This window comes from Lagenorhynchus albirostris, chromosome 15 (assembly GCF_949774975.1).
Source record: "Lagenorhynchus albirostris chromosome 15, mLagAlb1.1, whole genome shotgun sequence".
Taxonomy (NCBI): Eukaryota; Metazoa; Chordata; class Mammalia; order Artiodactyla; family Delphinidae; genus Lagenorhynchus; species Lagenorhynchus albirostris.
Genome location: NC_083109.1, coordinates 15280834 through 15293067, shown reverse-complemented (window position 1 = coordinate 15293067; position 12234 = coordinate 15280834). Strand labels below are relative to the sequence as shown.

At 39.8% G+C, this 12234-nt stretch overlaps 1 protein-coding gene across 2 annotated transcripts in view; it reads left to right on the top strand.

Annotated features, from left to right (window-relative positions):
* Positions 1–12234, top strand: part of SYS1 (SYS1 golgi trafficking protein) — a 35180-nt gene that overhangs the window by 19555 nt on the left and 3391 nt on the right. Inside the window, exon 4 of one of the 2 annotated variants that reach the window (XM_060122381.1) lies at positions 11478–11796. The exons of the other annotated variant lie outside the window; for it this stretch is intronic. Coding sequence (XP_059978364.1) covers position 11478 — 1 coding nt within the window. The 3' untranslated portion in view covers positions 11479–11796. Of the gene's footprint in view, positions 1–11477; positions 11797–12234 lie in introns of those variants that run through there. 2 annotated transcript variants of the gene reach the window in all.

Here is a 12234-nt window from a genome sequence, read left to right as displayed (position 1 = left end):
TTTTGAATAAAAGTGGTGAAAGCAGACATCCTGGCCTTGTTCTTGATGCTAAGGGGAAAGCATCTTATCTTTCACCATTAAGTATGACGTTAGCTGTAGATCTTCTGTAGGTGGTCTTTATCCAGTTCAAAGTTACCCTCTATTCTTAGTTTCTTGAGTTTTTATCATGAATAGCCATTGAATTTTATGATTTTTCTGCGTCAGTTGATATGATCATGTGATTTTTTTCTTTTGTTAATTACTATGGTTGATTACATTAACTGACTTGAATATTGAACTAGGCTTGCATCTCTGAATAAACCTCACTTGGTTTTGGTGTTTAATTCTTTTTATATTTGCTAGACTCAATTTGCTCATACTTTGTTCAAGTTTTTTTTTTTTTTTTTCGGTACGCGGGCCTCTCACTGTTGTGGCCTCTCCCGTTGCGGAGCACAGGCTCCGGACGCGCAGGCTCAGCGACCATGACTCACGGGCCCAGCCGCTCCACGGCATGTGGGAAATTCCTGGACCAGGGCACGAACCCGTGTCACCTGAATCGGCAGGCGGACTCTCAACCACTGCGCCACCAGGGAAGCCCTGTTGAAGATTTTTATGTCTATTTTTATGATGGATATAGGTCCTTTTATATGGTACCTGTACTACCCTTGAACTGCTATAGTTTGAGAGTGGACTTAAATTCGTTGTAAACATATGTTACAAACTAGGGAAACAGCTAAAAATTTTTAAAAAGAAGTACCATTTATAAGCTAAGGAAGGAGAGGAAAATAGAATTTTATAAAATACTTAATTAAAACAAAAGAAGCAGAAAAAGAGGGAAAGAAAGAAAAAGAAACAAAGAACAAGTGCAACAAATAGTAAAGTTATAAACATGGTAGATGTTTATACTAAGTATATCAGTAATCACTTTGTGACTGGCCTAAATATTAAATATTGAAGGACTGAGACTGTCAGAGTAGATAAAAAAAATAAGACCCAACTATATACTGTCTTTAAAAAAATCCCACTTTAAATAGAAAGACACAAGACAGTTTAAAAGCAAAGGGGTGGAGAAAGATGTGCCATGCTAACACCAATCAAAAAAAAAAAAAAGCTGGAGCAGCTATATCTTAACTTCAGTCAAAGCAGACTTCAGAACAAGGAACATTATCGGGGATGAAGGGCATTAAATAATAATAAAGGAGTCCATTCTCCATGAAGACAAACAATCTTTAATGTGTGTGTCCCTAACAACAGAGTGTCAAAATATGTGAGGTAAAAACTGGTGGAACTCCGGAGACTTCCCTGGTGGTCCAGCGGCTAAGACTCCGTGCTCCCAATGCAGGGAGCCCAGGTTCGATCCCTGCTCAGGGAACTGGATCCCACATGCCACAACCAAGATTTCCCATGCTGCAACTAAAAGATCCCACATGCTGCAACGAAGATCCTGCACGTGGCAACGAAGATCCCGCGAGCCGCAACTAAGACCCGGCGCAGACAAATAAATAAATAAATAGTTTTAAAAAAACATCCCCCAAAAGTGGTGGAACGCCATAGATAAATAAACAAATCCCACTACTACAGTTGGAGACTTCAACACCATTCTTTCAATACTTGATAAATCAAGCAGGCAGAAAATCAGTGAGGATATAGTTGAACACCACCATCAGTCAACTTGATCTAGTTGGCTTTTATACTATAAAATTCTATAAAATTTATAGAATACTTCATCCAAGAACAGCAGAATACTCATTCTTTTCAAGCTCATATGGAACGTTCAAGATAAACCACATTCTGGGCCATAAAACCTACCTGATCAGATTTTTAAAAGTAGGAATCATACAAAGTGTGTTCTCAAGCCAAAATGGAAACAAACTAGAGACCAATAACAGATAGCTGGAAATTCCAAGATATTTGGAGATTAAACAACACACTACTAAATAACACATGGATCAAAGAAGAAATCTCAAGAGGAATTTAAAAATATTTTGAACAATATGAACATACAGCTTCTCAAAATTTGTGGGATGCAGTGAAAACAGTGCGTAGAGGGAAATTTATAGCACTAAATGTGTATATTAGAAAAGAAGAAAGATCAGAAATCAATCTAAGCTTTCACCTTATAAAACTAGAGAAAGAAGAGCAATTTAAGCCTAAAGCACGCAAAATAAAAGAAGTAATAAAAATTAGAGGAGAAGTCAATGAAATTGAAAATAGGAAAACAATAGAGAAAATCAATGAAACCAAAAACGGATCCTTTGGAAAAATAAATAAAATTGACAGACCTCTGGCCGGACTAACCAAGAAAAAAAAGAAGACACAAATTACCAATATTAGAAATTTAAGGGAGTTCCCTCATACCCCAGTGGTTAAGAATCCACCTTCCAATGCAGGGGACCCAGGTTCGATTCCTGGTCGGGGAACTAAGATCCCACGTGCCACGGGGCAACTAAGCCAGCGTGCTCTAGAGCCAGCGCACATGGCAGCAAAGATCCCGAGTGTGGCAGCTAAGACCCGATGCAGTCAAATAAGTAAATAAATACATACATATATATTTTTTAAAGAAATTCTTTTAAATTTTATTTTAAATAAATTTTTTATTTTATTTATTTTTTAAATAAATATTTTAAAAAAACGAAATTTAAGAGGGGCCGTCACTACTGATCTCAGGGACATCTAAAGGATAATAAAGGAACGTCATGAATAACTCTATGCCCTCAAATCTGTCAGCTTAGATGAAATGTGTCTATTGTGTTTTATTTTATTTCAGTACTGTCTTTGTCTGGTTTTGGTATCAAGATAATACTAGCTTTATAAAACAAGTGGAGAGATGTTCCCTTCTATTCCATTTTCTGAAAAAGATTGTATAAAATTGGTATTAATTCTTCTAAAAATGTTGTGTAGATTTCTCCAGTGAAACTCTCTGGGCCTGGGGATTTCTTTTTCAAGAATTTTGTGGTTTTTTGGTGTTTTGTTTTTAATTAACTACAAATTCAATTTCTGTAATAGTTATAGAGTTATTTAAATTATCTGTTTCATGTTGGATGAATTTTGGCAGTTTGTACTTTTTGAGGAATTGGTCCTTTTCATCTAAGTTGTCGAATTTATGTGTGTAGAGCTGTTCCTATTGGTCCCTTATTATCTTTACAACATCTGCAGAGTCTGTAGGGATATTTTCTGTTGCACTCATGATATTGAGAGTTTAGGTCACTCTCTCTCTTCTTTTTTCTTTGTTAGTATTGTCAGAGGTTTGTCAATTTTATTGATCTTTTCAAAAGGGAGAATTCAAAAATAGGGAGGGAGTGTAGTTCTTTGTTAAATTTTGGGAAATTTCAGCCATTATTTCTTTGAATGCTTTTTCAGTTCCACTTCTTTTCCCTCCACTTGAGACTCCAGTGACACAAATGTTAAATCTTTTGTTATTGTCTCACAGGTTGCTGAGGCTCTGTCCTTCCTTTTTCCCTTCCTCCCTCCCTCCCTTCTTTCCTTCCTTCCTTCTTCTTTAAAATCTAATTTTCCTTGTTTTTCAGATTGGGTAATTTCTACTGTTCTATCTTGAAATTCACCAATCCTTTCATATGTTATTTTCATTCTTCTATTGAGCCTATCCAGTGAGGGTTTTTTTTTTTAATTTTAAATTAAAAATTTTTAAATTTAAACTAATTTGTGTTAGTTTCATAGGGTTGCTCTAACAAATTACTAGAAACTTGGCTTAAAACAACAGAAGTTTATTTTCACACAGTACTGGAAGCCAAAAGTCCAAAAATCAAGGTGTTGGTTCCTTCTGGAATCTCCAAGGGAGAATCTGTTCCATACCCCTTTCCTAGCGTCTGGTGATTGCCAGCGATCCTTGGCATTCCTTGGCTTGCGATCTATCATTCTGATATCTGCCACCATCTTCACATGGTGTTTTCGCCTGTGTGTCTTTTTATGTTTTCACATAGTCTTATAAAGATACCAGTTATTGGACTTAGTGCCCACCCTAATCCAGTACAACACCATCTTAACTAATTACATCTGCAAAGACCCTATTTCCAAATAAGGTCACAATCTGTGGTATTAGGTAGTCGTGAATTTTTGGAGGACACTGTTCGACCCAGTACAGTTACTTTTTCTTCAGTGCTAATATTTCTATGTGGTTCTTCTTTGTATCTTCTATTTGCTTCCCTCAGATTTTTATTTTTTCATTTATTGAGTTGGCCAAAAAGTTCACTTGTGTTTTTCCATAACATCTTTTTGGCCAATCCAGTATTTCAAAAAGTTTGCAATTGCTTGTTTTTTTTTTTTTGTTTTAAATAAATAAATTTATTATTTATTTATTTTTGGCTGTGTTGGGTCTTTGTTGCCGTGTGCGGGCTTTCTCTAGTTGCGGCGAGCGGCGGCTACTCTTGGTTGCAGTGCACAGGCTTCTCATTGCGGTGGCTTCTCTTGTTGCGGAGCACGGGCTCTAGGCTCACGGGCTTCAGTAGTTGTGTGTCGTGGGCTCTAGAGCACAGGCTCAGTAGTTGTGGTGCATGGGCTAAGCTGCTCTGCAGCATGTGGGATCTTCCCGGACCAGGGCTTGAACCCGTGTCCCCTGTATTGGCAGACGGACTCTTAACCACTGTGCCACCAGGGAAGTCCTGCAATTGCTTGATGAAGCATTTTTATAATGACTGTTTTTAAATCCCTGTCAGGTCATTCCAACAGCACTGTGATCCACTAGCATCTGTTGATTGTCTTTACTTGTTGAAGTTCAGACTTTCCTGGCTCTTGGTATGGTGAATTATTTTCATTTATGACCTGGATATTTCAGAAGTTATGTGGTGAGACTCTGGATCTCATTTAACTCTTCTGTGTTGGTAGGCCTCTATTGTCCTGGGCCAGTGAGATGGGGCACCAACTTTTTACCACCAGGTGGGAGTGCAGAAAGTCCAGGCTGCCCACATGGCCCCCACTGACACCACCCTGTAGGGGGAGGGGAGGGTTGGAAGGTTGGTTCCCTCATTACTGCTGGGCGGAGGTGAACATCTAGGCTCCACTCTTGGCCACCTTTATGTTGAGGGGAGGGAGCGGTGCCTCCTTACTGTTGGATGGGGAGGGCAGCCTACCTCCCCACATGCCCTCCACTGACATCATGGAAATTGTGGGGAGGGGTACTTGCTACTGCTGAGCACTGATGAAGCCCAGGCTCCCCGTTCCGCCTCCTCTCACATAACACCATCTGGAGGTGAGAGGGAGAGGTGCCTTGTTACCATGAGACAAAGACTGGGAGTGAGGCTTCTCCTCTAGGATTTTGCTGGCGGGGTCACTTCATGTCAAAAGATTTCTGTCTTGCTAGGGTGCCTCTTTCCCAATCCTTTGACAAGAGAGAGCAGGCTTTTCATGGGGGCGATTTTTGTCTGTGCCTGTTTGGCTTCTCCAGAGCTCTAGCAAAAAGAAAACCCAGGGACTCACTGCTATGTCATTTGTGTTCTTGGGTTCCTAGCTCATCTGCCAACTATGTTTACGTTTGTTTTATATATATAATGCCCAGCATGTTAAGCTGCACTTAGTGGGAGGGAAAGAGAGGAAGGCATCTAATCCATCTTGTTCAGAACTAGAAATCCTTTTTTTTTCATTTTATACTCTCTTTATCCCTCTAAGTCCAAGTGGAGATGTTTCTGGATATAGAATCCTTTTAAGAACTTGTGGGTCACTCTGAATCTTATTCAGATCCACACTATTAGACAAAAGCCATGCCCCAAATTTCTCTGAGATAAGCCCTTCTCTCTATTAGGCTTCTGCTGAATTGGCTAAGGGGCAACACCCTTAAGCTTTCTAGAACCCTTCTTGCTTGATTCAAAGGATCTGTGAGGCACACCCATCATTTCTTTAGGGGTCTTTTATCTGACAGAAGACTACTCGGATGCATTGTCTTGAATCTTCCTGAGATGCAAACAAAAGATTTGATGGTCACATTCTCGGACCATGTTCTTCTGGTAATGCTCTGGATTTGAACTTTGCTAGGAAACCTTTTTTTTTTTAATTAATTTTTATTGGAGTAGAGTTGCTTTACAATGTTGTGTTCGTTTCTACTGTACAGCAAAATGAATCAGCTCCACATATACATATATCCCCTCTTTTTTCAATTTAGGAAACCATTTTTTAACTTTACTATCATTTGCCATTTAGAGAGAGTGAGAATTTTCTACCATGAAGTCCTGGCTCCTTCATATTTAACAGTCCTTCCTCTTAGTTCAGGATTTCTCAACCTCAGCACTACTGACATTTCAGGCAGGATAATTCTTTTTTGTGGAGGGAGGAGGTGGTGGGTGGTAAGAGGGTTTTGTCTTGTGCATTATAAAATGTTTAGCAGCATCCCCGGCCTCTACTAATTAGATGCCAGTAGCAACCTCTCCAGATTTTTTTTTTTTTTGGCCTTGCCATGCGACATGTGGGATCTTAGTTCCCTGACCAGGGATCTAACCCACGCCCCCTGAATTGGAACCACGGAGTCGTAACCACTGGACCGGCCAGGGAAGTCCCCTCTCCAGTTTTGACAACCAGAAATGTGTCCAGACATTGCCAAATGTCCCTACACACACACACACACACACACACACACACACACACACACACACACACACACACACACACACACACACACACACCCGCGCTCCCCCGCCCCCACCCCCGCCGCCTCCCCGCCCCAGGCGCCATCACTCATTTGAGAGCTGCTGCTTTAGTTTCTCTCTCCCCCTTGCGTTTTACTATAAGGAGCAAGAAGACACCAGGTGGCACCTTCAACACTTGATTTGGAAATGTCCTTAGCCAGATCTCAACTCATTGGGCACGTTTTCTGCTTTCCACTTTACCACAGGCAACAGGGTTGCTAAACTGTGCCACAGCATAACAGGAATTCCTCTTTCCCCAGTTCCCAATAGTGTTTACCTGACTTTCCTGTATACCCTGGCTGCAATCTTATCAAAGGCACGAGGCTTCTTTTAAGAGCTTTTTCAAGGCATTTTGGGCTTTGAGTACACTCTTCCCAAGTCTATGGCCAGTCCACTGCCGGCCCCATATTTCAGAGTGCTGTGATAGTGGCACCCTGTTCAATACCAAAATCCCTATGTGTTACTTATTGCTGCATAGCAAATCATCCCCAAATTTAGCAGTTTAAAAAAAAGAATTATTATCATCTCAAAGGTTTTGAGCATCAGGAATCCAGGACTGCTCTAGCTGATGGTTCTGCCATAGTCTCTCCAGAGGTTGCACTCAAGCTGCTGGCCTGGGCTGCAGTCATTCCAAAGGCTCTACTGGGGCCAGTGAATCTGTTTCCATAATCACTCATGAGGTTGCTGGCCGGCCTCTGTTCTTCACTGGCTGTTGGCTGGAACCTTCAGTTCCTAGGTACATGGGCCTCTCTGTAGGGCTGTAGACAACATAATAGCCTGCTTCCCCCAGAGTGAGTGATCCAAACAATAGAGAGAACACACACCCAAGATGGAAGCTTTGGGTTTTCCAATTTTTTTAATCCTAATTTTGGACGTGATGTACCATCATCTGCCATGTCTTATTGACCACATAAAGTAACCTTGATACAGTGCAGAAGAGGACGACACAAAAGTATGAATAAACAGAAGGCAAGGAACATTGGGAGCTTTTTTGGTGGCTGGTTGCTACATTTCACTTTTATTCAGTCAAGATATTTCTCTAATTTCCTTTCGGACTTCATCTTTGACTCATGGGTTATTTGGAAGTGTTGTGTTTTATTTCCAAGTATTGGGGTGTTTTCCAGATCTCTTTCTGTTTTTATTTATATTTTCATTCTTTTATAGTCATAAAACATATTTTGTATGATTTAAGTTCTTTTAAATTTGTTGAGGTTTGTTTCATGGCCCAGAAGATGTATCTTGGTGAATGTTTTATGTGCAGTTGAAAAGAATGTTTATTCTGCTGGTAAAAGTGCTATAAAAGTGTCAGTCAGAACAAGCTAGTTGGTAGTGTTCAGGTTTTCTGTATCCTTACTTTTTTTTCCTACTTGTTTTATTGATTACTGAGAGAGAAGCACTGAATCCTCTAACTGTATTATGGATTTTTCTCTTTCTTATTTTAGGTCTATTTTTATCTCGTGTTTTTGAAGCTCTGTTAACAGATGTACACATACACATTTATGATTGTTAAGTCTTCTCGGTGAAATGAACAACCTTTTATCATTATGTAATGTCCCTCTTCATCCCTGGTAATAGTCCTTCTTTTGAAGTCTACTTTTTCTGATATTAATATCTCTATTCCAATTTACTATGATTAGTGTTTGTATGGTGTATCTTATTCCATCTATTTACCTTTGACTCATATATATCCTTATAGTTAAACTGGGTTTCTTGTAGACAGCATATTATTGCCTCTTGCTTTATTTTTCCCCAGTCTACTAACCTGTCTTTTAATTGGTTGCTGTTCATTCACACAATTGGATGAAAATCTTCCATCGCACTATTTGTTTTCTATTTTTTCATCTGTGCTTTTTTTTTGTTTTTCCTCTTTTTCCCCCCTTACTTTGGATTAATTGATTATGCTTTGTCAGAGAAAAACCTCATGGGTACCAAAAAGAGACAATAAGACTTACTGCATCCAATCAAGACAGTTTATTACTCATAGAACATCAAACAACATGAACATCAGCATAGTTTTGTGTTGATTCCTTCAGCCCGAAGTTCAACAAGTGATACAGCGGTCCCAGATGCACGGTACACACACAGTGGCTTTGCATCATGGCTAAGGAACCCAGGCCCAGCACTTTTATAGCGAGCAGTCAGCAAGCCTGCCTTTGTCTGAGAAAGACCTGGTCTTATTTCTCAGAGCTGCCAGCTGTATTAATACTGAGCAAGGGCCCAGGTGAAAGAGAAGTCAGATCCTTGCAATCTTGACATGTTGAACACAAAGAGGCCCAGGGAGGATGCCTCCCAATACTTTTATGACTCTACTTTGTCTCCACTATTGGCTTGTTATCTATACTTCTTTAAACATTTTTTTAGTGGGTTGCCCTTGCATTTACAATATATATCTTCAATTAGTCATAGTCAATCTTCAAATAATATTATACCACTTCTTATATAGCAGAAGGACTCTTTCACAGTGTGTTTCCAATTCCCATCATTTTTACTACTGTGATTGTCATACACTTTACTTTAATATGTGCTCTACATCCACCACGTATTGCTACTCTTTTGCTTTAGACACTTATCTTTTTTTTAAATAAATTTATTTATTTTTAAAATTTATTTTATTTTTGCCTGCGTTGGGTCTTCGTTGCTGCGTGCAGGCTTTCTCTAGTTGCGGCAAGTGGGGGCCACTCTTTGTTGTGGTGCGCAGGCTTCTCATTGCGGTGGCTTCTCTTGTTGCAGAGCATGGGCTCTAGGCACGTGGGCTTCAGTAGTTGTGGCAAGCAGGCTTCAGTAGTTGTGGCTCGCAGGCTCAGTAGTTGTGGCACACGGGCTTAGTTGCTCCACGGCATGTGGTATCTTCCGGGACCAGGGCTCGAACCTGTGTCCCCTGCATTGGCAGGCAGATTCCTAACCACTGTGCCACCAGGGAAGCCCAGTTATCTTTTAAGATGATTAAAAAACAAAAGTCTCATATTTACCTTTATTCCATCCATTTCTGGAGATCTTCATTTCTTTATGTAGGTCCAGGTTTTTCTCTGGTATCATATTCTTTCTGCCTCGAGAACTTCTACCATTTTTTGTAATGCTGATCTGCTGGTAATGACTTTTCTGTTTCTGATCATCTGAAAAGAATTATTATATCACCTTCATGTTTGAGAGAGTTTCTTGCTGAGTATAGAATTACAAGTTGACAGTCTTTTTTTTTTTCCAGCATTTTAAAGATATCATTCTATTATCTTCTAGTCATATAATTTCTTCTCTAATGAGAAATCTGCTGTAATTCTTATCTTTGTTCCTCTGTAGGTACTCTGTCGTTTTCCTCTTGATGCCTTCAAGATTTTCTCTTTATCTTGGGTTTTCAACAGTTTGAATATGATAGATCATATTGTGTGTGTGTGTGTGTGTGTGTGTGTGTGTGTTTGTGTGTGTTTGTCTGTTGGTATTTAATGGGTTTTTTTTGATTCTATGATTTTCTTCGCTCTGTGGTTCTTTCATTATTTTTGGAAAATTGTTGACCATTATTTCTACAAGTGTGTGTGTGTGTGTGTGTGTGTGTGTGTGTGTGTGTTCCTATCTCTATCTCTTCTCTTTCTGGGATTCAAATTATGCACATGTTAGCTTTGGATCTTCTGGGGTTTTTGTTCTGTTTTGTTTCACTCTTTTTTTTCTCTTTCTGTTTCAGTTTGGGTAGTCTCTGTTGACCTATCTTCAAGTTCACTGATTCTTTCCTCAGCTGTGTTGAGTTTACTGATGAGGCTGTCAAAGGCATTCTTCATCTCTGTTACAGGTTTTTAAAATTTCTAACATTTTCCATATGACTCCTTTTTATAGTCCCCATCTCTCTGCTAAAACTCCCCTTCTGTTTATGCATGTTGTCCATATTTTCCAACAGAGCCTTTCACATATTGTTATAGTTGTTTTAAATTTTCTGGCAGGTAACTCCAGAGAGTTATCTGGTTCTGTTGATTGCTTTGTCTCTTGACAATAGGGTTTTTTTTTGTTTGTTTTTCTTAAACTGCTTTTGATGTGCGTGTTGTAATTTTTGATTCCTGGACATAATGTGTAGAACAGTAGAGGCTGAGGTCAATATGATTTTTGCCTGGAAATTGTCATATCTCTTCTTTTCTTAGGCCATTAGTGTTGAGAATTGAGCCAATCTTGTCAGGAGTTGAACAAAGTTTGGTGTTGTTGTTTCTATGATTACTTTTAGTGTCTGTGACTCCCAAGGATTCTATACTCTCATGCTAGCCACACCTGGCCTTTAGCAATAAAAAGTGTAGCTGAACTCTTCTTACCTGTTTGCACGGAAACCTCGCCTTCCTCCTACTTCAGAGGTGTGCCGTGCCTACATCCTATTTCTTCTTGGAGGTGCCTGTCCTTCTTTGGAATTCAGGTTAATTGGTTGCTCTGCAGCCTTAGCTCACTGCTGACGAAAGTAATTTGACGAAAGTAATACTTTTATAATTACCTAACAGTTTAAAAAAATTATTAGTGTGGTAATGATGCTCTTCCCAGCTTTGGCATCCTAGATGGAACCCAGAAGTCTAAGCCATCTACTTTTTCACTGATCCTTTCAACTCCTTTTGCCATCCACCCTTGGGTCTGCTGCCTGGGCCTCTCTCTTGGCTAATACCCTTCCAGCTTAGCCCTGTGAATTATTTCTAACTTGGATGCTTTTTCCTCTTCCACCCTTGTATGTGGCAAATATCTGGCAAAGGGACAGAGAGGTTCCTGATCTGTCACCATCTTGGGGACGGCTCAAAATAATCCATGCAGTCCTGTTCCCAGGGATAGGCCTGAAAAGGGGGGAGGTGACTTCGGGAGCTGAGCTCTCATCCACTGTACTTTTGACTTGGCCTCATTCCTCTGTGCTAGAAAACGGGACCAAGTATCTACTCCATCCATTAATGAGGAATAAGAATCAGACTGAGCAAAACATTTCTCGGAAGATGAAAGCTGCAACGGGATAAAAGCAGAGCAGGCTGGGAGCCATGGTTATAAGCACAGTCTCTGGAAGCAGCCTACTTGGGTTTGAATTTCCGTTCCATCACTTAGTTGCTGTAAGGCCTTGGACAAGTTCCTTCACCTCTCTATATCTCAGTTTCTGTATCTGTAAAATGGAAGTAAAAATAGTATTTACCTCACAGGATTATTAAGAGGATTAAAAGAGTTAATACATGCAAAGCACTTAGAACAGTGACAGGCACATAATAAGCTCTGTAGAAGGTTAGAGCCTACTTCCTATAATTTCAGAAATTCATGGAAGAAAGCAGTTTCCTCCCTTTCTCAGAATCGATTACAGTCAAAACAACTAGTGTTTATTGTTTACTGAGCATCTCCAGAGTGCCCAAGTCCTGTACTAAACATTTTATATGAATTATGTCATAGGAGGTGGAGATTAATTATTCCTACCTAATAGGCAAAGAAATCAAGGATCAGAGAAATTGTTTACACGGCTGGCTAGACACCAGAGCTAGGTTTACCACCCAAGGAATTCAGGTCCAAAGCCCACATCCTTAACCTATAAGATAGATATTCTCTTACTTAAAACTGCTAGGAGACTCCCAGGCCTGTGCTCCTAACCACTGCACTTTTTGCCTCCCACAAACTGGTTTCCTTGCTTGTAAAATAA